This window comes from Mrakia frigida (assembly GCF_051309035.1).
Source record: "Mrakia frigida strain ATCC 22029 unplaced genomic scaffold BDY24scaffold_14, whole genome shotgun sequence".
NCBI lineage: Eukaryota > Fungi > Basidiomycota > Tremellomycetes > Cystofilobasidiales > Mrakiaceae > Mrakia > Mrakia frigida.
In genome coordinates this window covers 258,180-278,033 of record NW_027481267.1, presented here as the reverse complement: position 1 = coordinate 278,033, position 19,854 = coordinate 258,180, and the positions used below count along the sequence as shown (strand labels likewise).

Sequence of the window (19,854 nt, the reverse complement as noted above, 5' to 3'; positions counted from 1 at the left end):
TCCCTAGCGATCTCCATCATATCCCGAAAGACGCTCGATGCTCGACCAAGGACGCTCTTGTGGATTCGATAGATCCGCTTTTCCCCAATCACGAGCTCGATGTTTCCGTCCGAAAAGTCGAAGGTGAGCGATCTCTGAGGAGCGGGGAGGTCTTGAGAGGAGGCGGGACGTTTGGACGGTGGCTCGGAGGTCGAGGGTATCGGGGAAGGAGGTCGTTTGGACATCGTCGAAGGACAAGGGGGGAGGAGGGCTGAAGCCTGAGGAGGGTTTCGAGAGGTTGAACATGCGAGTCAGCGAGCAAAACTTCGGCCTTCAAAATGTGCGGAGCGTATGTACCTACTTCTGGAGTCGAGGATGGAGAGTCGAAGAAGCCTTCAAGGACACGGAAGGGGTTGTCATCGTCGACGAAAGAGAAAGGGAAGGGAGGGCTGAAAGTGAGCTTCGTCGAAAGCGAGCTCGAGTCCTCCCGAAGCCATGGAAAGAGCAAAAAGCAGGAAGACGACTCACGGACGGAAAAGTCGATGGTGGTGGTTAGAAGAGTCCCGAGAAAGAGCGGCCTGTGTCAATTCTTCCAAGCTCCAGCGTGATTCTCAACCTCCTCCAGACGTCGCCTCAACGGCGCCTTGACAGCGCCTTGAGGTGCCTGAGGACAAACGTCTCCAAAACCAGCTCGGGAAGGACCGAGTCAGAGCGATAAGACCTCTTGGTGCAAAATCCGAAGCGGGAAATACTCTGTGGGAAGACGGTTCGATCCAAAATCTGCTCGTTGGGTGAAGGGAGAAGATGGTGGAGACGCGTCGCTTTTTGGTCCTTGCTCTTGCTCTCGCTCTGAGGTAACACCACGATGAAATAGGGGAAAGACGAACGGAGCTCGTTGAGTAAGAGTAATAAGGTTGTGCTGCTGAAATAACCAAAAAGACGAAAAAAAACGAAACGGCCAAGAAGCCCAGAAACGAAAAACGAAAGAAAACAACAGAACCAAAACGTGCAAGACCCCTCCCTCACTCCTCCCACTCCCTCTCCTTCTTGATCCTCTCCTTCTCCATCTCCTCCCACTCGTCCGAATCGTACTGATCCGCATCTGGATCCCCTTTCCTCTTCCTCGGAGCCTTGACCGGCGCAGGAGGCAGTTTCTTGGGGGGCGGAAGGATGACGGTGTGAAGGGAAGGGAGTTTGGATCGTTTCGAGAGACCTGGAGGTCGAATGCCTGGTCGAGTGAGGATAGGGGCGGTGGGAGCGATGGAGTGTTTGTTGATGATGCTGAGGAGACCGGAGGTGGAGGCTGTAGAAAGGTGGGGAAAGAGGGAAAGAAGGAGAGGGTCGAGACGCGTCAGTTCAAGTCGAGAGAGAGAGTGCGAGGGAGAGAGGAGGAAGGTAGAACAAACCTCTTCTCGCCGACGAAGCAGAAGCTGAAGTTGAAGCGACGGGGGCAGGAGAGTTGCTGACTGCTCTTGAGGTTCCGGAGGTAGCGTAGTTCCCTCGATCCTTGAACGACGGGAAGGTGTGCCGAGGGATCTCGAACTGCTTGTTGCTCGCAGCGTTGTTGGCTCCGGGTCGAGCGAGGAACTTGGGAGGAGGGAGGACGGCAGCAGCAGCAGCAGGAGGTGGAGATGAGGGTGCGATGGACTGAATAAGAGAACGGCAGCAACAGTCAGTCAAGGGACGAGAACGACAGAAAGAGAAGACGGGTCAAAACGAACCTTCTCCTTCTCGGCCACTTCTTCCTCTTCCTCCTTTTCGGGAGTCTTCTCCTTCTCAGCCTCCATCTCCTCTTCCTCCTCCTGCTCCTCAACCTTCTTCCCCTTCTTCCCAGCAGCCTTCTTCACAGGCGACTTCTTCTTCTTCCCCGCCCCACCAACCATCTTCTTCGCCACCGCCTTCCCCTTTCCCTTCCCCTTCCCAACTACCACCGACGAAGCCTGCGACGACGATCCAATCTGAACGATCACATCCTCCTCCTGAGTCTGCTCCCTTGCGTCCCGTCGAGGTTCGTCCTCCTCCGATACTTCGTCGTCGTCGACGACCTTCTTCTTGGACTTGGATCTCGACTTCGACTTCGACAACGCGTCGATCTTGGCCTTCTTCGATGGAGGAGGAGCAGTGGAGGCGATGGAGTGTTCGTCTTCGTCGTCGTCGTCCGAGAACGCGACGGGTTTCTTCTTCTTCTTCGAGGTCTTGATTGGGAAGTTGTCCTCCTCGTCCTCCTCGTCCTCCTCGTCCTGTTCGTCGTCGGCAGCGTGTCGATCCGTCTCGGGCTCAGGTTGAGCGGTAGCAGCGATGATGACTTCGTCCTCGTCCTCGTCGTCGCCGGTGTCGAGAACCCTCTTCTTCCCTTTCCCTTTGGATTTGGATCGAGGCGACTTCCTCGTAGGCATCTTGTCGTCCTCCTCCTCTTCGTCGTCGGTATCCTCGATGTCGATCACTCTTCCGATAGACTTTTTCGAGGTTGACGCGACGGCGTTGGTGGTAGGCTTCTTTACGGGTGATCTCGACTTCGATTTCGACGCGCCTCGACCCTTCGTCGTCGTCGAAGCAGCCTTCTTCTTCTTCTGAGCGGTCGTGCTCGTGCTGGTGCTCCTCATGGACGTAGCGTCCGAGTTATCGTCGAAGGTAGAGGTTGGGGCTGGTGGCGCTGGAAGGTCGTCCTCCATGTCGTCGTCCTCGATCTGACTCCCCATCACTGCTCGACTCGACTGCTCCTTCTCCTTCCCCTTCCCCTTCCCCTTCTTCCCAGCACCAACACTACTCTTCTTCGACGAAGGTGCAGCAGCAGGAGAAGGAACCACGACCACCACCGACTCTTCCTCTTCCTGCTCCTCCTCGTCCACCTCCATCTCCTTCAACTCCCTCTCAATCCTCTCCTTCTCCTCCTTTCTCTTCGCAGCAGCACTCATCTTCTTCTTCGCTGTCGCCCCCGTCTTCTTCTCCTTCACCACCTTCGCCTTCTTCGCCTTAGTCGGAGGACTCTCACCTCCGTACCCAGGGGACGAGGAAGGGTACTGTTCCGCTCCCGCGAAGTTGAATGTCGGGACTGCAGCGCTGGCCTTCCTCTTGGTGACTCCTCTCAGCGTAGTTGTAGCGGTGGTGGTGGTGATGGAAGTGGAGGCCGAGGCCGACGCGTTGGTTCGAACGGGGAGGGAGGAGTCGAAGGAACCGAGAGGATCAGGAGATTCTCCTCGAGGCTGGGAGGAGTCGTCGAGGTGGTTGAGAACGGAGTTGGAGGTGGCGGTGGGTCCGTTGGAAGGGAGGGAGAAGACTTCGAAGGGAGCGTCGGCGACTGGGGAAGAGGAACGAGCTGCTGCTGCTGCTGGAGGAGGAGGAGCGGGAGGAGGGTTGGGTTTGAGGGTTTGCGGTTTCGGTTTGGGACGGTTCGATTTCTTGGGTTGAGCGGGAGAGGAGGAGTGTTGTTGGGGTCTGGGTTTGGGTTTAGGTTTGGAAGGTCCTGCTTCTGCTGAAGGGTGGGTATCGTTGGTGATGGACGAGAGAGCTCTGAGCTTCGAGGGTGAGTTTGGCGCTCCTCCACCGCTGGTTGACGACTCGGCTGCTTGAGGAGGACCAGGGGATCTGGAGAGCTGGTTCGAGAGAGGATGGGTAGCTCTCTTTCGAGAAGAGGAAGAAGGTGGTGCTGGTGCGAGTTTGGAGGAGGAGGAGGAGGAACCTGGACCTGACGAGGAGGAGGTTGAAGTGGAGGATCGGATGGGATCCGTGGTGGATTTGGGGTTGCTGGGTTTGTGAGAAGGAGAGGTGAAGTTGGAGATGGTGGAAGATTTGAAGTGGGTCGAGGGTTGTTGATCGGGAGGGAAGGAAGAGACGTCGGCGGTGGATGGGTTGGCGTCTGAAGGAGAGGACGGAAGGAAGGAGCTCGGTCAGCTTGAGCTCGACGTTTCTGTGGGAGGGATTCTGCTTCAAGTAGAACAGCGGTCGCGCTCAGTTGTTCGATGCGGACCTCTCGGTACCCCAAGGAGACGCTGTTTCGCTTTGGGGGCCCAGATATCAAGCTGGAACGACGCGAAGAATCGAAGGAAGGAGAGGAAGGAAAGCAGACGCGTCTCTCCTCCTTCCTTCCCTCCACCCGTTGCTCTGGGACCCTTCCTCGTCTAGAAACCAGCTCCTACGATGTCTATTCCTCCCTCTACAATTCGAGCGGAATGAAAATTGTACTCACTTTCTGGTTCTTCTCCATCCGAAGCTGGAACGACCTCCTCGTCCTCCTCCTCCTCCCTCACAGGTGCCGCTCTACCTCCTCCTCCTCTCCACGACGACGACGACGACTTCTGCTGTTCTCCTCCCTTCTGACTATCGTAGCTGCTGTCTAAATCTCCGAGGGTAGGTCTTGGATGACCTTGAGGACCGCTCCAATGGTCGAATCCTCTGGCGAGCTCTCCTGCGACGGTGTCGAGGGTTCCACTGGGAGAATCCACCGAGTTGGCCATGTAGGAAGCGTCGTAAGCGAAAGGTCGACTGTTGGAAGTATACGAAGGTGCTCCTCCTCCTGCTGATGCTGGACGAGAAGATCCTGTCGAGGGGGAAGCGACGTAGGAAGGAGCGAGCGTGGGAGGAGGAGGAGGAGCGAGCTGAGACGCTTCCAGCGCTGCTTGCATGTCTCGATCTTCCCTTCTTCTAAAGACGCAGGAGAGATTCAGCTCGGGACTAGGAGATCCTCCGGGGTATGCACTTACCTTGACATAGAGAGCGAGGATAGGGAAAAAGAGGCGGCAGTAAGAAGCTGAAGTAGTTGAGGGAATGGATTGAATCGAAGCTCACCAAAGGGAGGAAGATGGCCGCCCTGCCCTTCTCCCTCCCAACCACGAGCATCTCTACAACCACCAAGCTTACTTTTCGACAAGGTAAGCATATCTACGAGAATGAGGAGAGTCTCAGCTTTCCAACCATGCTGAAAAATCTACACTTTTCCTTGTTTTTGCAGGACTGAGAGCACCTTCTTTCAGAGCCCTCCCTTCTCGTCAGCTTCCCACCTTCAACCCATCGTACGTCTCTCTATCTCTCTCTCCTCCTCCTTCTCGACACTCTTCAAGCCGCTGACCAGCTGTTCTGATCTTTCGCATACACCCAGCTTTTTCGCTTGAGGGAAAACCTTCCGCTCTTGCTCTCTCGCCCAGGTTCCTCCCGTTCCTCTCCCTCCCCTTTCCCTCGCCTTCAAGAAACCCTATTTCTTCTCCTCCTCCTTCTTTACTCCTTTTCCTGGTAAGCCCCACCTTCTTCTTTCCTCCTCTCTTTATACTGGAACTAGAAAGTGACCCCTCTTTTGGCTTTGTTCTCTCTCGTCGGTAGATCCACCCGTTTCTCTCTCCCTCCACTCGTCCCTCCTCCTCCCTCGACTCGACTCCTCTCCTCGCTTCAACACACGCATATCCTCCAACCACCACCTTTCGAATCTACGGCTGAACCATGTCTACACCTCAACCTCACGATGATTCGGCTATGGAAGGAGTGTCGGACGCTTCAGCTCTCGCATCGACTTCAGGAGGAGGAGGAGGACCGTCAGCTTCAACTTCGAACTCAGGACCCTCGGTTTCCGTCGCTTCAGGTTCGGGGGTCATGAGAGGAGCAGATGGTGCTATGTATCTCGTGAGTAGACTCTTCGTCCTAGGGGTTCTAAGAAGATTCGTCTCTGATATCATTTCATCTTCCTCCTCCCTCTCTCTCCTCCCTCCTACTCCTCCTCTTCGACCTTCCACAGAGATGGGAACCTGGAATGACCACGACCACGTCAGTTTCCTTCGTTTATCTTTTCCTTCCCTCTGGACTCGCATGTACTTACCCTCCCTGTCTCACTTTCATTCATCAGAACGACCCACACAACCCAAACCATCACCCACTTCCCTCCCGTTCGACTTCCTCACCCAACCTCCCTCCTTCCACCTGCCTCGCTCCCTCTCCTGCCAACCCACCTTTCGCCAACTCGCTACCCTCTCAGTACGACTCCCACTCCAGAAGACCTTCGCTTCTTCGCTCTCAACCTCGGAGGCAAGAAGGTCATCTTCAGAGAGGAAGGAACGACCGACGCAGAGGAGGTCGAAGCCGAGAAGGCAAGTCGAGAGGGTCGAGGTTGGGTTCGATGTGGAGAGTTCGATGGATCGTGGGGAAACGGAACGGTTGCGAGAGAGAGGGTAGGGATTGTGGAAGCTTTGGGAGGATCTGGAGGTACTGGGAGGGGAGAGAAGAGGGATCGAGGAAAGGGAAAGGAGAGGGAGGACGCGGTTGGAGGAGTTGGAGCCATCGAAGACGGAGGATCAGCAGCAGCAGCAACAGGAGGAATGTCGAACTCGAACTCGATGGTCGTCGCTCTCTCTCCGTCACCGGCTTCAGCAGGAGGAACGGGTCTCAACCTTCATCGATCGGATCAGGATCTCAACAGCAGTCCACCGAGGAAACGCCTTCGAGACGAAAGCAACGGCCTCCCAACTCCTCATCCTACGACCAACTCGTTCGCAGAACTTCCCCAATCTCCCTCCGGCGGTCTCTCACGAAGCTTCAGCTCCTCCACCTCTCCTACCCTTCACAACTCTCGACAAGGTCTCCCAACCTCCCTCTCCTCGTCCTCAGCGGCAGCCTTCGGGTTCCCTCCTCCGCCTCCCACTTCCTCGACTACGAGCACAACCACTACCATCTCCGCTTCCCAACCTTCCACCGGAACAGGTCAGGAGCTCGCTATGCTCTACTCCCTTCCTTCCCTCCTCTCAACCTTCGACAACCTCCCTACCAAACTCAAGGAACACTTCCTCATGCACTGCTTCCGTCGTTCCGAACTATCCACCATCCAACGCCTCTCGTCCTTCATCTCCCCAGCTCTCAAGTTCGACTTCGTCACCCACTTCCCAACCGAAATCTCCATCGCCATCTTCACCTTCGTTCCTCGAGCAGGTCTCGCCTCCGCCGCTCGAGTCTCTAAGAAATGGAACGCGATGGTGGATTCGCAACGAGGAATCTGGGTGGGCAGGATGAAGGAGGAAGGGCTTTGGTGGGGGTATGGGGCAGAGGAGGAGGAGGAGGAGTTGGTGAGGAAGCGGTGGGAGGTGAGGGATAGGTTCGACAAGGCGGCGAAGAGAGCTGCAGAGTTCCCGTTGGGGACGCCGGTTGAGGGGACGAGAGCGACGTTGGAGGGAGGAGGCTGGGAGGAGAGCAGCAGGTCGAGAGCTTACAGTGTTGGGAGTGGGTTGGGAGGAGATGACGGAAGGAGGGTTCGAAGTCATCCGTTGAAGCAGGTGTACAGGATGAGGCAGCAGTCGGCGGTGAACTGGGCGAAACCTAGACCTTCGGGAGGGAGACATATGTTCAACGGTGAGCGAGGAGTCTCTTCGTTTCGTCCGTTCCTCTCTGTCTCTCGTTTCCCCTCGCTGACTTCTTCTCCTTTCGATCGCTTTCGCTTCTGCAGGTCACGGAGCTCACGTCGTCACCTGTCTCCAGTTTGATACGGACAAGATCGTCTCTGCTAGTGACGATGTGAGTCTCGTCTTCCGTTTTGTTTCGTTTCGTTTCTCGACGCGTCTCGATCTCTCGTCGAACCTCTTCCGCTGACTCCCTTTCTCTTGACTTCGTTCCTCTCCTCAGCACTCGATCAACATCTACGACATTAAGGACGGTCAACTCCGATGCCGACTCGACGGTCACGAAGGAGGAGTTTGGGCTCTTCAGTACAAGGGAGACGTTCTCGTCAGCGGGAGCACCGACCGAACCGTTCGAGTCTGGTCGATCGAGAAGCAGGAGCAGACGCACGTTTTCCACGGCCATACCAGTACAGTCGTGATTATCATCTCTCCCTTTAGTCATCTGTTCGAGCTGCGAGGTCGTTATCGATTCGAGAATGCTGACCTCGGCGCGTCTTGTCTTTTCTCTCTTTTTTTTTCAGCGATGCCTTCAAATCGTCGACCCCGTTCGACAGCCGAACGGAGAGTTCCTTCCTCCCTACCCACTCATCGTCACCGGATCTCGAGACAGCAACATCCGAGTCTGGAAACTTCCCAGCAAGGGAGAGCCTGCTTTCCGATCTCCAAGCGGACCCAAGGTCACCAACGTGAGCGACGTGTTTCCCTCCTTGTTCTCTCGTTTCTTCGCTGACTTTTCGTCTCGTGTTTCCTCTCAGCCTCATCGACCCAAGAAGGACGATGATCCAGTCCTCCCTCACGAGAACCCTTACCACAACCACTGCCTCGAAGGTCACACCAACGCCGTTCGAGCCATCGCCGCCTACGGACAGTACTGCGTATCGGGAAGCTACGACTGCACCGTTCGAGTTTGGGATATTGTCAAGGGAACGTGCTTGCACGTTTTGAGAGGTCATCAGCAGAAGGGTGAGTTCGAAATTGCGATGGCTCGACGCGTCGAGTCGATCGAAGGCTGACTTCCTCTCCGTCCTTCCTTCGTTCAGTCTACTCGGTCGTGCTCGATGCTAGGAGGAACCGCGTTGCCTCGGGATCGATGGAGTAAGTTCGATCGATCAGAAGAAGCGCGTTTCTGTTCGACGAGTGCTGACTTCGCTCTCTCATCTTTCCTTTCCTTCTTCAGCGGAACCGTCAAGGTCTGGGACCTCCTTCACGGAACCTGTCTTCAAACTCTCGAAGGTCACGGTTCCCTCGTCGGTCTCCTCTGCATCTCTCCCAACAATCTCGTCTCCGCCGCTGCCGACTCGACGATCAAGATCTGGGATGCGACCACCCTCGCTTGCAAGCACACTCTCACCGCCCATCAGGGAGCCATCACCTGCTTCCAGCACGACGAGATGAAGATCATCAGTGGGAGTGAAGGGACGCTCAAGATGTGGGACATCAGGGATGGAAGCTTCGTGAGGGATTTGGTGACGGGAGTTCAGGGAGTGTGGCAGGTTGCGTTCTCGGGGAGGCATCTCGTTTCCGCGTCGAATCGAGGAGGGATGACTGTGTGAGTTTTCTCGTCTCTGCTTTCTCGACGAGATATCAATCTGACCTCTCTCTTCCTCTCGTATGTGGCAGCTTCGACGTCATCGATTTTGGAGACTGTGGGTACGACGACGGAGCGGGAGACGAGTCCCTAGACGAGTTCATCATCCCCGACTGGGAACGAGAGAACCGGCTCGAACCTCGAACCTACCAGCAAACCAGCGACTACCCCATGTATCAAGCCGATCTCCCCGACACCTACACTCCCTCCGTCACTCTCCAACGACAGCAGTACAGTCAAGCGTTCGTCAACGTCGCTCCTTCCGCGTCGACTTCAACCTACGTCGACGACCCTCAGAAAACACCAGTCAACCAGCACGCCACGGTTCCTTCTACCAACCCGAACGTCTCAACAGACATCCCCATCTCCTTCTCCATCGCTCAAGGAACTCCTTCCAAGGAAGCTTCTTCCTCCTCCAACTCCTCAGCACCAGCGGCCTCGTCGTTCTCCAACAACGCCGTCGCGTCAGGCTCAGGATCCGGTCCCTCCTCCTCTTCCAACTTCGATCGAAAACCAGGACCCGTCCCTCGTCCACCCAGCAGGTCCGAAGCTTCTTCATCCAACGGAGCTCCCTCGACGTCGTGGAACTCGAGATCGACTTGGGGACCCGAGGCCTATGCGAAGAGGAAACAGGACGAGGAGCGTCGAGCGATCATGTCGAGGTCGGAAGCGGACAGAGTGGGAGTGAGCACGTCGACGACGAGCTCGAGGATGGGAAGGATCGATCCGCTGGATGATGGGAATGAGGACGACGATGCGTTCGAAGGAGGCAGTTCGAGTGCTGCTGCTGCTGGACGAGGAGGAGCAGGACCTTCAGCACCATATGACTCGAACCAGATGGAGGAGGACGATTGAGCTGGCTCTTCTATACTTGCTTCGTTGCGTCTCCTTTGCTTAGCTTCTTCTTCGGGTCTCTTCTTCGCATCTCTTTTTCTCTCTGTCGCGTCTCGGGCACTCTCTCAGGTTACACTTCCTTTTCTCTTTCTGTCCTGCCCTCCTTTCGCTCTACTCTCTCCTCTGTGCCTTCTTTCCATTGCCTACATATAACGAACGAACGCCCCGTCTTTTGCTTTACTTTCTCTCCTCTCTTGAATCCAACAACGAGCTGGCCTTTCCCTTTCTTCAGTCCGTCTCAGGTTTTCTCGGTTTTGGAAACACTCCCCTCCCCTCTCACTTGTCTTTTTCTTTGGTTTGAACTTGAGAATGAAGGGCATGCTCCCTGGGCTTGATTGATCGGATCGAGGCAAGTTGGAGTGAGGTGTGAGAGAAGTGCCAACGCGTCGCTTGCAAGCGAGGAAGATCGAGGACTCGTGAAATGGCATTGTAGAGATCGAAGAGAGGGAAGAAAAGACGAAAACGTGAACCGAGATGGAGAAGCTAAAATGTGGTGTACAAGCAAAGCAAGACGATGGAGCAAAAAGAGAGAGATCGTGAAGAAGGAAGCGAGGAAAACGAGACGCGTCGGACGAAATGAAGGTGAGACATCTACCCTAGTCTATCTACCCGAGCAGATCCCTTAGATTCTGAGAAATAAGCGGCAGATTCGGGACCTCCAGTCGATCCAGTTCCGTCGGCGGAGTCGACGACGAAGACGCTACGGGAGGAGTCGAAGCTCCTCCTCCTCCTGTTGGTTTCCTTCGATGAAGTCCCTCGGTGATCTTGGCTGCGTCCCGAGCTGCCTGGCGGCGATCTACGTCTGCTACTAGAGCTTTGAAGGAGAGCTGGAGGAAGAGGAGGACGGTCAGACGAGGAAAGGAGAAAGGACGTCGAGAGAAGAGAGAGAAAGGAGGGTAGGGAGTACGAACGAAGAGCACCTCGGCTTGAGCGATAGTAGATTCAAGTTCGATGCAGCCCGAGAGGTCGTTGCAATACTTTAGAATCTCGTCGAACTGAGGAAGGGAAGAAGACGAGATCAGCAGGGGTTTCGAAGAACGACAGAGGATTCAAACTCAACTCACCTCGGCCAGATACCGAAGGATAACGTCTCGGTGGGAGTGAAGAACAGCGAGGGCGAAGAAGAGGAGGAAGTGAGGGGTGAGGTGGTTGGTGAAGAGGTTCTGTCGAGTCGAAGGGAAAAGCAAAGGGAGGTCAGCGTTGGTTCGTATGAGAAAAGGAAGAGGGACTGAACGAACCTCCCACAGCCCGATGATCTCTTCGAAGCCGAACTCTCGCTTAAAGGCGATGAGGATCCATCTGAGAAAAAAGGACGAGGAAGAGATGCGCGGTCAGTCAGAGGAGATCGAACCGCGATGCGACGAGGAGAAGCGAACGCACCTGAAGCAGAAGAACAGATTGAGGGACTCTGTCTTCTCTACGAGCGCTCCCGTCGAAATAACATGGTGGTGAAGAGAAAGAAGAGGTTCTTGACGGATACGTCAGCTTTGATCGAACGAGGAAAATCTGGGTGGAGATGCGGAGCGAAGGAACAAAACGCACCTAGGTGCCGATAAAGCTCCGGATCCATCACGCTGATGAGCTGCTGGAGAGTAAGAAGCTGCTGCTTCATCCCAGACTGATCTCGAAGGAAGTTCTGCTTCTATAAGATCAAATTGAAGCGAGAACGAAGTCAGCGAGGGGGCTTCAAGAACGAACGACGCGTCAAAGCTCGAAACTCCAAAACGTACCATCCGTTCCATGAACTCGACAAAACACCAGAACGTCGCCACCTCCTCTCCCTCCATGACGACGTAGAGAGGAGCAGCGAGGTCAGACATGCCCTGAACGTAACCGAGATCCTTCTCGAAGAGAACGTAGGTGAGCAGAATCTCGGCGAGCTTGTCGACGTGTTCTAAAACAGGACAAGAAAAAGGTTTAACATAAACGTCAGCTTCTGCGTTTGAAGGGTTTCGTTCGGACGTCGTGCGAGTGAAAGGACTAGTGGGAGGAGAGAAGAGGAACGAACCGTTGCTAGCGCTCTTCCCTCCCTCCTCCTGATCCTCTCCCTCCCCGACTTCGCCGGCAGGGATCTTGGGGATGGCGAACATCGTCTGACCACGATCGGTTCGGCGACAGTCCACTGAAAAGTTAGAAAGTTCGTCAGTTCGTCAGATCGAGTGCGAGGAAGGAGAGGAAAGCTGCGACGGAATGCAGAGTCGAACGAACCGTCAATCCGGTGGATCTCCTCCACGATCTCAGGCTTCGCTCGCACCTCAGGGTTGATGGTCTGGGAAGTTCGAAGAGCATGGTAGACTTGGCTGTGGAAAAACGAAAAAAAAGACACAGGCGTCAGTGAAGGAGAAAGAGAAATGGGTGAGACGGGTCCGAACGAACCTCTTCCTCGACCAAAGCTCCGTCCTTTCCTCGAGCGTGCTCTTCCAAGGGACAACTCCGAGAAGGAACGGCCATGCCGTCGCACGAAGAGAAGGATCGATACCCTAGAAACGAAGAGCAAAAGACTTAGTAGTGCTCATTTCAACGCGAAACGAGAGAAAGGGAGTCGAACGAAGGCTCACCCTCTTGAACACCTCTCCTCTAAAGTAACTCTCCTCGACTAACGGCCACCCTCTATGATCCCACCATTCGTCCCACTCCCTCCAACCAACTGGCCGTCCCTTCTCCCTCGTCGTCCTCTCCTCACCCAGCCCATTCGTGACTCTCAACACCTCCCAAACTCCCAACTCTCCCGCACCACTCCCATCGTCCGCTCTGATGCCCTCTACCCCCGAAATCTCTGCCCTCTTGGCCCTCTCCCCTTCCTCAGCTACCAACCTAGCCCATTTCGCCAAGTAGGTGCGAGCTCCGTCGTATTCGCCCGTACCGGCGAGGTTGGACCAACGCGTGAAGGTCGGGGAGTCGGCGTGGATGAGGGTTCGAACGGGTGCTGGGAGATGAGGGGAGACGGAAGGATGGGAGAGGAGAGCGGTGGAGAGGTTGGTTGCTGCTCGGGTGATTTGAGCGAAACCTGAGAGGATGGACGTTCGAGGGTTGTGAACGATGGAAGGAGGAGGGAAGTTGGGAGGAGTGGGAGTCGACGAAGTGGAAGGAGGGTAGCCTCCAGTCGACGAAGAAGGTCGCGGTCGTTGATGAGCTGGTACAGGCGAGAGGATATCATCAACGGCTGAATCGTCGAAAACGAGAGTCGAGTGGAGTTCCGTGTCTTCTCGGTTGGGGTTGACGAGAAAGAGGTTGGGTTCGAGTTGGGAGCGAAGGAGATGAGCGAACACTCGAAGGCGTTGAAGGAAATCTTCTCCACCCCAGGTTGGAGTGGGAGGACTAGTAGAGCTTCGAGGTGAAGCGAGGAGGGAGAGGGTTGAGGCTGATTCATCGTCGCGAAAGTGAAGAGTTGGGAGCGTTTGGCCGCCCATGAGGCTGAAGGGGGAGAGAGGGACGAGGGAGAACGATCAGCCCAAACGCTCTCGAATAACTCAACAAAACGAAACGGCTTCGAGAGAGAGTAAGCGACGAGTACGTGAACTCACTTGATCGTCAAGGAACCGTACCACTTGCTCAAACTCGGAGGGTAGACGATGATGGAGTAGACCGAGGACAAGGGGACGGAGAAGGCGTACGACTCTCCTCGCTCGGGAATCGGTTGGACGAGGACGTAGTCTGAGTGGTACGGTATACGCGAAGAGAGTAAGAAGTCAAGGAAGAGAGTGGATCAGAGAGCGGATCAGCTCGAGTCCAAAGTCCAAGCAAGAAGAAGAGAAGGAGGAGGGAGTCGAGCTCACCATCGTCGCCACCGCTCCCATTCCCACCGAGCTCCCCTCGTTCAGCCCTCAAGAACGACTCGTAGTCCCTTCTGCTTCTAGCCATCGACTCAGGAATCCAGCTCAGAAGAATCTTCCTTGGTTCCTGTGGAAAGAAGGAGAGGTGGAGAGACGTCAGCGGGACGGCTCAAACGAAGCTGTCCTTCTCCTCTCCACACTACCCACGGCCTTCCGTGGACTATAGTAGGAATCCGACAAGCCCTTCGGAAGTTTGGAAATCCCATCCGAGCACCCAAAACTACATACGGGTCGAAAGAAGGGAAGAAGGGACTCACTCGTTGTTCCACGATGGCCGCGAACCCTTCGATGTTATCCTTTGTGAACGAAGTAGGCTGAACGTAGACTTTGCTCTTGGAGTAGAGGAGTTTGGAAGTAGACGAGGATCCATCGTCCACGGGGTGTAGAATCTCGACCATTGACTCAGTCTGGCAAGCGAGGGAGAGAGAGGCGTGAGGAGGAAGGGAAGGTTGAAGGTCAGCTTCGGCTAAGCTCAGCTTGAAAGCGAACTGCTTCTCGCTCTGAACTCACTGATCTCGAAGAAGGAGAGTTGGGTGATTCTGTAGAAGAAGGGTGATAAGATGGTGGTTGGCCTCCGCCCATAGTTTAGTAGGGCGAAAAAGGGAGAAGCGAGGAGGTTGCCGTGGTTGAGGTTGAAGCGAGGGAGCTCTCTCCTCTCTCTCCTCTTCCTCCCCAGATGACGCGGTCGAGACTGTTTTTTTTCTTCTCTTCCAAGTCGAATGTTACTCGTCAAGAAAGATCCACTGGTCTTGAAGGTTTTTTTTTCTCAATGTCTCGAGACGGAGGCAAAAGCGACTGCGAGCTCGTTCATCCCTCCTCCCTCCGCCCTTGCTCCAGTTCACCACCGTTGCTTGAAGCAAGTATTCTTGTGATGTTTCCAGTCGACGGCTTGGTGTTTTCCACCGAGAGAAGAAACGATGGATCGAGAGTTCAGCGAGGAAAACGAAGCTGCGAAGGGAAAGCGAAGAAAGGAACACAAAGTGCGAGCTCCCCACTCCGCTCCCTTCAACGTTCATTCGCACCTCGATTGCTGCTAGAAGAACGGCTCGCTGATCCATCCCCCTTGGATGTCGTCTTCTTAACCAGCAAGCAAAGATATGTAGATACCGGACAGCCCTCGAAACTTCTCGAGAAGCGAGAGAGGTCGAGCCTTTCTTTCTTCGACGCGTTTTCGCATCCTCCCATCCTCTCAGTTGACCATCGAGATCAATAGAAACACAACATCCGATAAGACAGACTAAGACGATCGATCGTACTTTGAGTAAACCTTCTTGAAAGCAACCGCATCCGCCTTCTCCTCCGCGTCCGTCTGAGGGCAGTTCTTCCAATCGATCCGATGGGGAATCTCGAGAAGTTTCGCCAGCGTAGCCCTACATTCGAAGAGGACGAAAAAGCAGTCAGCCCGACGGATCCTACTCTCAAGAGAAATCAAGGACGGGGAGAGGAAGAAGACGCGTCGAAAGAGAGACTCACCGTCCAAACTGCAAATCGAACCTAGCCCCTCGCTCCATCAGATGAACCATCTTCCCTCCTCCGGGCAGATCAACTCGGAAGTAGTTATCTCCTCCTCCCTTCCCGACACTAGCGAGAGCAGCCTCAGCGTTGTCGGCGAACTTGATTCCGAGGTTGTTTCCTTCCTCCCTGAAGGCGGCTTCGACCTTGGACGCAAGGGCAGCGGGGACGGGGACGACTTGGACGTGAGCGTGACCTCCTCGACCTCTGTAGGACGGTCAAGAAGAAGAATGGGTCAGCGAGAGGGAGGATTGATGAAACGGGACAAGAAGAGGAAGAGAAGACGGACCCGAGTCGACCAACTTCGAACGCGACGGGAACGGCTCCAAACTCCTTGTAGCAATCCCTCAGAGCCTCCTTGGTCTCCTCGATCTCGGCATTGATAGCAGGAGCGTCGATGGCGGGGATCGATTGGAGAGTTTGGTGATGGGAGATCGGGATGATCTGCGAGAGACGAAAGGAAGACGCGTCGACTTCGTTCAGCCCTAAGTGAACGAAGGATCGATGTTTCTCGGGAGACGAATAAAGGAGAGGGCGGGAAAGACTCACCAAAACATGTCCTCCTCCAGGAACCAAGCTAGCAGGTCCAGATCCAGCAGGCAGCTCGGGAACTCCAGTGATCTTGTTCTGAACCATCTTCGACGACGAGATCGTCGGAGGGAGTTGACCTTTAGGGAGAGTGACGTAGGTTTCCGTTCCGATGGCGACGATGAGATGTTTGCTACGAGTGAAGAATAAATCGAGGTTCGAGTCAGCGACGAGGTTCCAGAGGGAAAGAGGAAAAGGAAAATCAAACGAACGTGACTTTAGGGTTGCTGAGGCAGACTGTGGGAGCGAAACAACGAAAGCGAGAGACGTCAGTATGCGTCTGAAGCAAACAAAGAATTGAGCGAGCTGTACTCACACCAACACTCAGCAGGGCCAAGCTCAGGCTTCCTCTCCATGCCGGGAGGTCGAGCGACTTTCTGAGGGCAGTCTCGAATGTAGTGCTGCAACGAGGGAAGCAAAGAAGGGGTCAGTCCGATTTTGCGTTCAAGAGAGAGTCGAAAGTAAACGTACTCCAGGTTGTTCGCAGATCTTGCAGACGTAACTCGAAGGAGGAACACCGTCGACGAGGGCTGAACGACGCGAAGTCAAACGAAGATCGACTGGTCAGCGTTGTCTCCTCCAGTTCCAAGAGCTCGACAGAGGCAAAATACGATACTCACGTTCTTTGGCAGCAGGCTCAGTTTTCTGAGGGCACTCTCGGATCCAGTGCTGTAAGAGGAAGGAAAGGTTCGACGCGTCGGGTCAGCCTTCGATCTTCGAAGAATCTCGAAATCGAGTGATCGATCGGTAAGGTGGACTCACTCCAGGCTCGTTACAGATCTTGCATACGTAGTTCTCAGGAGGAGGTCCTCCAGCTGAATGAACGAGAGTAGTCAAAAAGAAAAGAGGTCAGCTCTCGAGTCCGTTCGTCTCGTCTCTCCTTCTCCTCCAGAATCACCTTCAGCTCGAGGCTTCTTTCCTCCTCCACCCTGAGCTCCCCAGATGAATCCCTGAGACTCCAAAGGCGCGTCTCGTTTCACTCCTCGGGAGCTGGGAAGGGCAAGAGGGTTGGGCGTCGCGTTCGCTGGTCGAGGAGGGAAGGGAGCGACGAGTGGCGAGAGAGAGAAGGCGTAGAAGGACTGGAGACGGACGAAGGCGAAAACACATCAGCTCAGCTATGTCTCGTGGAACCAGTTTCTGAAGTGGGATCGAGAAAAGGAGGAGAGATCCACTCACTCGAGCCTTCTTCTTTCCCTCCTCGGGAGGAGGTCCTCCAAACCTCCCAATCTTGATTCCCCTCGTGTACCTTCCCTCCGACCCACTTCCAGTTCCCTCCCACCCAAACGGTTCCCTCTCCCAGAACCCATCCTCTCCTCCTCCAGTCCAGAAGATGTACCGAGGTCTGGCTCGTCGAACAACCTCTCCGAGAGGAGTGGCTCCTTGACCGAGAGCGAAGTCGAGCTTAGGGCACGACGGCGAGAGCATGGAGAGGGAAGGAGGAGGAGCTTGGAGGAGGAGGATGTCGAGACCTGTGGGAGTGGGAGCTTTGAGGGAGGCGAGGGTGGGTGCGGCTGAGGAGGAAGCGGGAGTCGGGTGGGCTGGGAGGAGGAGAGGCGAGGCGAGGACTGGAGCGAGGAGGGAAGCAGATAGGTGAAGGGACGCCGAAGAGAGAGAAGCCGGAGGAGGGGCAGTCTGAGGATGTGTGAACAATCAAAGTTAGCGAACGAGAGAAGGGAGAGACGAAAGAGAGATCAACGAGCTCACATCTTCCTCCTCTCCCTCGACGACGGGCTTGGATGACTTTGCCGAGTAATCCCAAACAGCTTCGTCCCAGTTTCCTCCGATAGCACCGATCTTGACTCCTTCCGAGGTGGTCATGACGTTGCTTTGACCTGAAAGAAAGCGAGCAAAGGGAAGGGAAGGGAAGGGAAGGGAAGGAAGGTGAGCTCGAGCTCAACGAAAGAGGAAGGAGAGACAACGAACCGATGAAGAAAACGTTGGAGCAAACCTCTCCACCTGTAGAGTCTACTCGCTGCTGAACTCGCTCAGGGAGAAGATGTCCTCCGACCATGATGTAGGTGGTGAGAGGGACTGAAAACGAAAGAAGGAAGGAGGTCAGCTCTCGTTCTCCTTCCCTCGTCCGTCCTTCGTTCCAAAACAGCTCTCCATCCCGCTTCGAAAGATATATAAGTTCACCATCAAGCCTTCCAGCGAGAAGATCGTCAACCTCGGTATCCGTTTCAGAAGTAGCAGCTCCGAAAAAGTCTCCAACGCAGACGCAAAGGGTGAAGTTGTGCTTCGTCTGAAGAGATCGCTGCTTGTCGACAAAGGCTTTCAACGAGCCCAGAGGGGGACCGAGAGCGAGGCTGAGGATGGTCGAAGAAGAAGAACGTCAGGATAGCTTGGGAATGAAAGCAAAAAGAACAAAGACTCACATCTTGGCTGACATGTTGGAAGTTTGGAGAGATGGTTGAGGGTCGAAGCTGATCACTTCAGCTTTTGGCTCATGAAGAGCCTTGACCCCTTCCCTCTTCTTGCCTCTCAACCATCAGCTTCGACCAACTCGAACTCAACGCTACCACCCTCTCTCTCATCGGTCCATCGCCTCTTCAGACTAGACTCGAAATCGTGGAACACATCTCCATCTCTCGCTCTCTTCCTCCTCGAAACGAGCTCGACCTCCAACAGCTCCTCCCTCTCCTTCGACTCCCTCTCTTCTCCCTTCCCTCTCTCTCGAACACTATCGATGGACGGACACACTCCTCTAAGGTTCGCTCAGATCCTTCGTCTGTCCTCTGGAATTGACGCCAGGCCAGCGGATATTGTCGGTGTGCAGGAGTTCTGTGCTTCAAGACGGGTCGCAGAAATCGTTGGTCCTTCCCTCCTCTCTCCTCCTTCTGCACTTCGCTTCTGCAAGAGCTGATGCCTTTTACATCTCAACAGATCACGGGATCCAATAACATCAAAACGATCAACGAGATTAACGCTTTCTGGGTGAGTTTCATTTGAGAAAGGTCTCGGAATTGCGGGATGCTGAAAGCTCGACGTCTTCTCTTTCTTTCCTCGCCTTCAGGCAGAGATTGCGTCCACCTACCTCCCCTGTCTCCTTCGAACTTGGACAAGGAATGGACAAGATGACCTGAGAGGCGACGAGCTGCACATCTACTACTCGTACGCGGACTACTTGACGCAGGCTCTCGGTCAACCCTCCGGAGCTCGCCTCGTCCGCGAGCTTCCCTACGAGTGCGTGGCGGCCTATGAACGAACCTTACAGACACTCGAGACTTTGTTTCACAAGGAGAAGAACGTCAGTCTGGATGAGAGCTGCTCGGCTCTAGCCTCGAACGCCGACAACCAGAACGATCTAGCTGACCGCGTCGCCTCTCTTTCTCTTCCTAATCAGACCCGTCTCGAATTGGTGCTAGGAGACCACAACAACAAACCTATCGTCCACAGCCTTTTAATCCTTCTAGACGTCCTCACCTTCACTCTTGCCGTCCACCTGTCATCGATCTCCGACCTCCCTCCCCTCCCAAACTCGACGCGTCTCAAACTTCGTTCCCTCTGGTCGGAAGTTCGTCAGGGCTGGCCACTCAGTCAGCGAGGAGCGATCGAGAAGCAAACTCCTACTCTCATGCATATGCTGAAGGAGAGCTATCGACCTGAGTTGGAGAGGAGCATCAACCACAGGTACGGGACGAACTGGTTCACCTGCGAGGTCGTGAGGTTGGTGAAGGAGGAAGGGTCGAAGGCTGGCCCTTGCACGAAGATGGAGGAGGGAGAGGAAATGTCTACTTGCGGTCGAGTAAGCTTAACATTTTTCGCCTCCTTCCTCGAGGGCTCGGTTGACTGACTCGCGTCCCTTCTTGGTCTCCAGTGTAAATCGGTCAGATATTGCTCTCGAAGTTCGTCTTCGTCTGAGCTCTCTTCCACGCGACCTTCTTGCTGAAAGCTCTCTTGCTCTATCTCTTTGTCCATTCAGAACATCAAGCCGTCGACTGGAAAGAGCACAAGAGAGTCTGTTTCGAGCAGCGGTGGTGAGGGAGGGCTGGGGCTAAGCCGTTGGGTCCGACGCGTCGCCCTCTCTAGAATGACTTTGGCCAGTCTCCTGGCATCGAAAATGCAAGTACACGTAATGCAAGCGCTCAAG

General features: G+C 54.8%; 6 protein-coding genes across 6 annotated transcripts; 3 read left to right on the top strand and 3 right to left on the bottom strand.

Annotated features, from left to right (window-relative positions):
* Positions 1 to 832: 832 nt before the first annotated feature.
* Positions 833 to 2,266, bottom strand: BDY24DRAFT_388134 (uncharacterized protein). The gene is made up of 3 exons (XM_076640313.1): positions 1,701 to 2,266; positions 1,386 to 1,626; positions 833 to 1,282 (listed from the first exon to the last, which is right to left on the bottom strand). Exons 1-3 carry the CDS (start codon positions 1,860 to 1,862, stop codon positions 1,002 to 1,004), a joined length of 684 nt encoding a protein of 227 aa, XP_076496943.1. The 5' UTR covers positions 1,863 to 2,266; the 3' UTR covers positions 833 to 1,001.
* A 1,931-nt stretch (positions 2,267 to 4,197) lies between these two features.
* On the top strand, positions 4,198 to 4,732 carry BDY24DRAFT_388132 (uncharacterized protein). Its single transcript, XM_076640312.1, has one exon. It carries the CDS (start codon positions 4,338 to 4,340, stop codon positions 4,497 to 4,499), a length of 162 nt encoding a protein of 53 aa, XP_076496942.1. The 5' UTR covers positions 4,198 to 4,337; the 3' UTR covers positions 4,500 to 4,732.
* A 560-nt stretch (positions 4,733 to 5,292) lies between these two features.
* BDY24DRAFT_51593 (F-box/WD repeat-containing protein) lies at positions 5,293 to 9,883 on the top strand. Its single transcript, XM_076644961.1, has 11 exons — positions 5,293 to 5,589; positions 5,702 to 5,730; positions 5,810 to 7,302; positions 7,397 to 7,464; positions 7,573 to 7,761; positions 7,808 to 7,810; positions 7,871 to 8,035; positions 8,105 to 8,312; positions 8,390 to 8,444; positions 8,527 to 8,898; positions 8,970 to 9,883. The coding sequence occupies exons 1-11, from the start codon at positions 5,410 to 5,412 to the stop codon at positions 9,790 to 9,792; spliced, it is 3,585 nt and encodes a 1,194-aa protein (XP_076496941.1). The 5' UTR covers positions 5,293 to 5,409; the 3' UTR covers positions 9,793 to 9,883.
* Positions 9,884 to 10,133: 250 nt separating this feature from the next.
* BDY24DRAFT_388120 (TBC domain-containing protein) lies at positions 10,134 to 14,373 on the bottom strand. The gene is made up of 15 exons (XM_076640311.1): positions 14,175 to 14,373; positions 13,922 to 14,071; positions 13,608 to 13,731; positions 13,356 to 13,485; positions 12,390 to 13,245; positions 12,208 to 12,311; positions 12,040 to 12,131; positions 11,840 to 11,953; positions 11,562 to 11,725; positions 11,374 to 11,473; positions 11,212 to 11,248; positions 11,070 to 11,130; positions 10,896 to 10,994; positions 10,743 to 10,826; positions 10,134 to 10,658 (listed from the first exon to the last, which is right to left on the bottom strand). Exons 1-15 carry the CDS (start codon positions 14,244 to 14,246, stop codon positions 10,437 to 10,439), a joined length of 2,409 nt encoding a protein of 802 aa, XP_076496940.1. The 5' UTR covers positions 14,247 to 14,373; the 3' UTR covers positions 10,134 to 10,436.
* A 528-nt stretch (positions 14,374 to 14,901) lies between these two features.
* Positions 14,902 to 18,575, bottom strand: DRN1 (Drn1p; the record flags this gene model as incomplete). Its single annotated transcript, XM_076644013.1, has 11 exons — positions 18,140 to 18,575; positions 17,901 to 18,070; positions 17,586 to 17,795; positions 16,941 to 17,275; positions 16,745 to 16,843; positions 16,081 to 16,165; positions 15,977 to 16,001; positions 15,726 to 15,897; positions 15,466 to 15,620; positions 15,138 to 15,383; positions 14,902 to 15,034 (listed from the first exon to the last, which is right to left on the bottom strand). Exons 1-11 carry the CDS (start codon positions 18,151 to 18,153, stop codon positions 14,902 to 14,904), a joined length of 1,644 nt encoding a protein of 547 aa, XP_076496939.1. The 5' UTR covers positions 18,154 to 18,575.
* On the top strand, positions 18,222 to 19,825 carry BDY24DRAFT_388114 (zinc finger MYND domain-containing protein). The gene is made up of 6 exons (XM_076640310.1): positions 18,222 to 18,573; positions 18,648 to 18,698; positions 18,778 to 19,011; positions 19,108 to 19,509; positions 19,582 to 19,609; positions 19,687 to 19,825. Exons 1-6 carry the CDS (start codon positions 18,451 to 18,453, stop codon positions 19,743 to 19,745), a joined length of 897 nt encoding a protein of 298 aa, XP_076496938.1. The 5' UTR covers positions 18,222 to 18,450; the 3' UTR covers positions 19,746 to 19,825.
* The last annotated feature ends 29 nt before the right edge of the window (positions 19,826 to 19,854 follow it).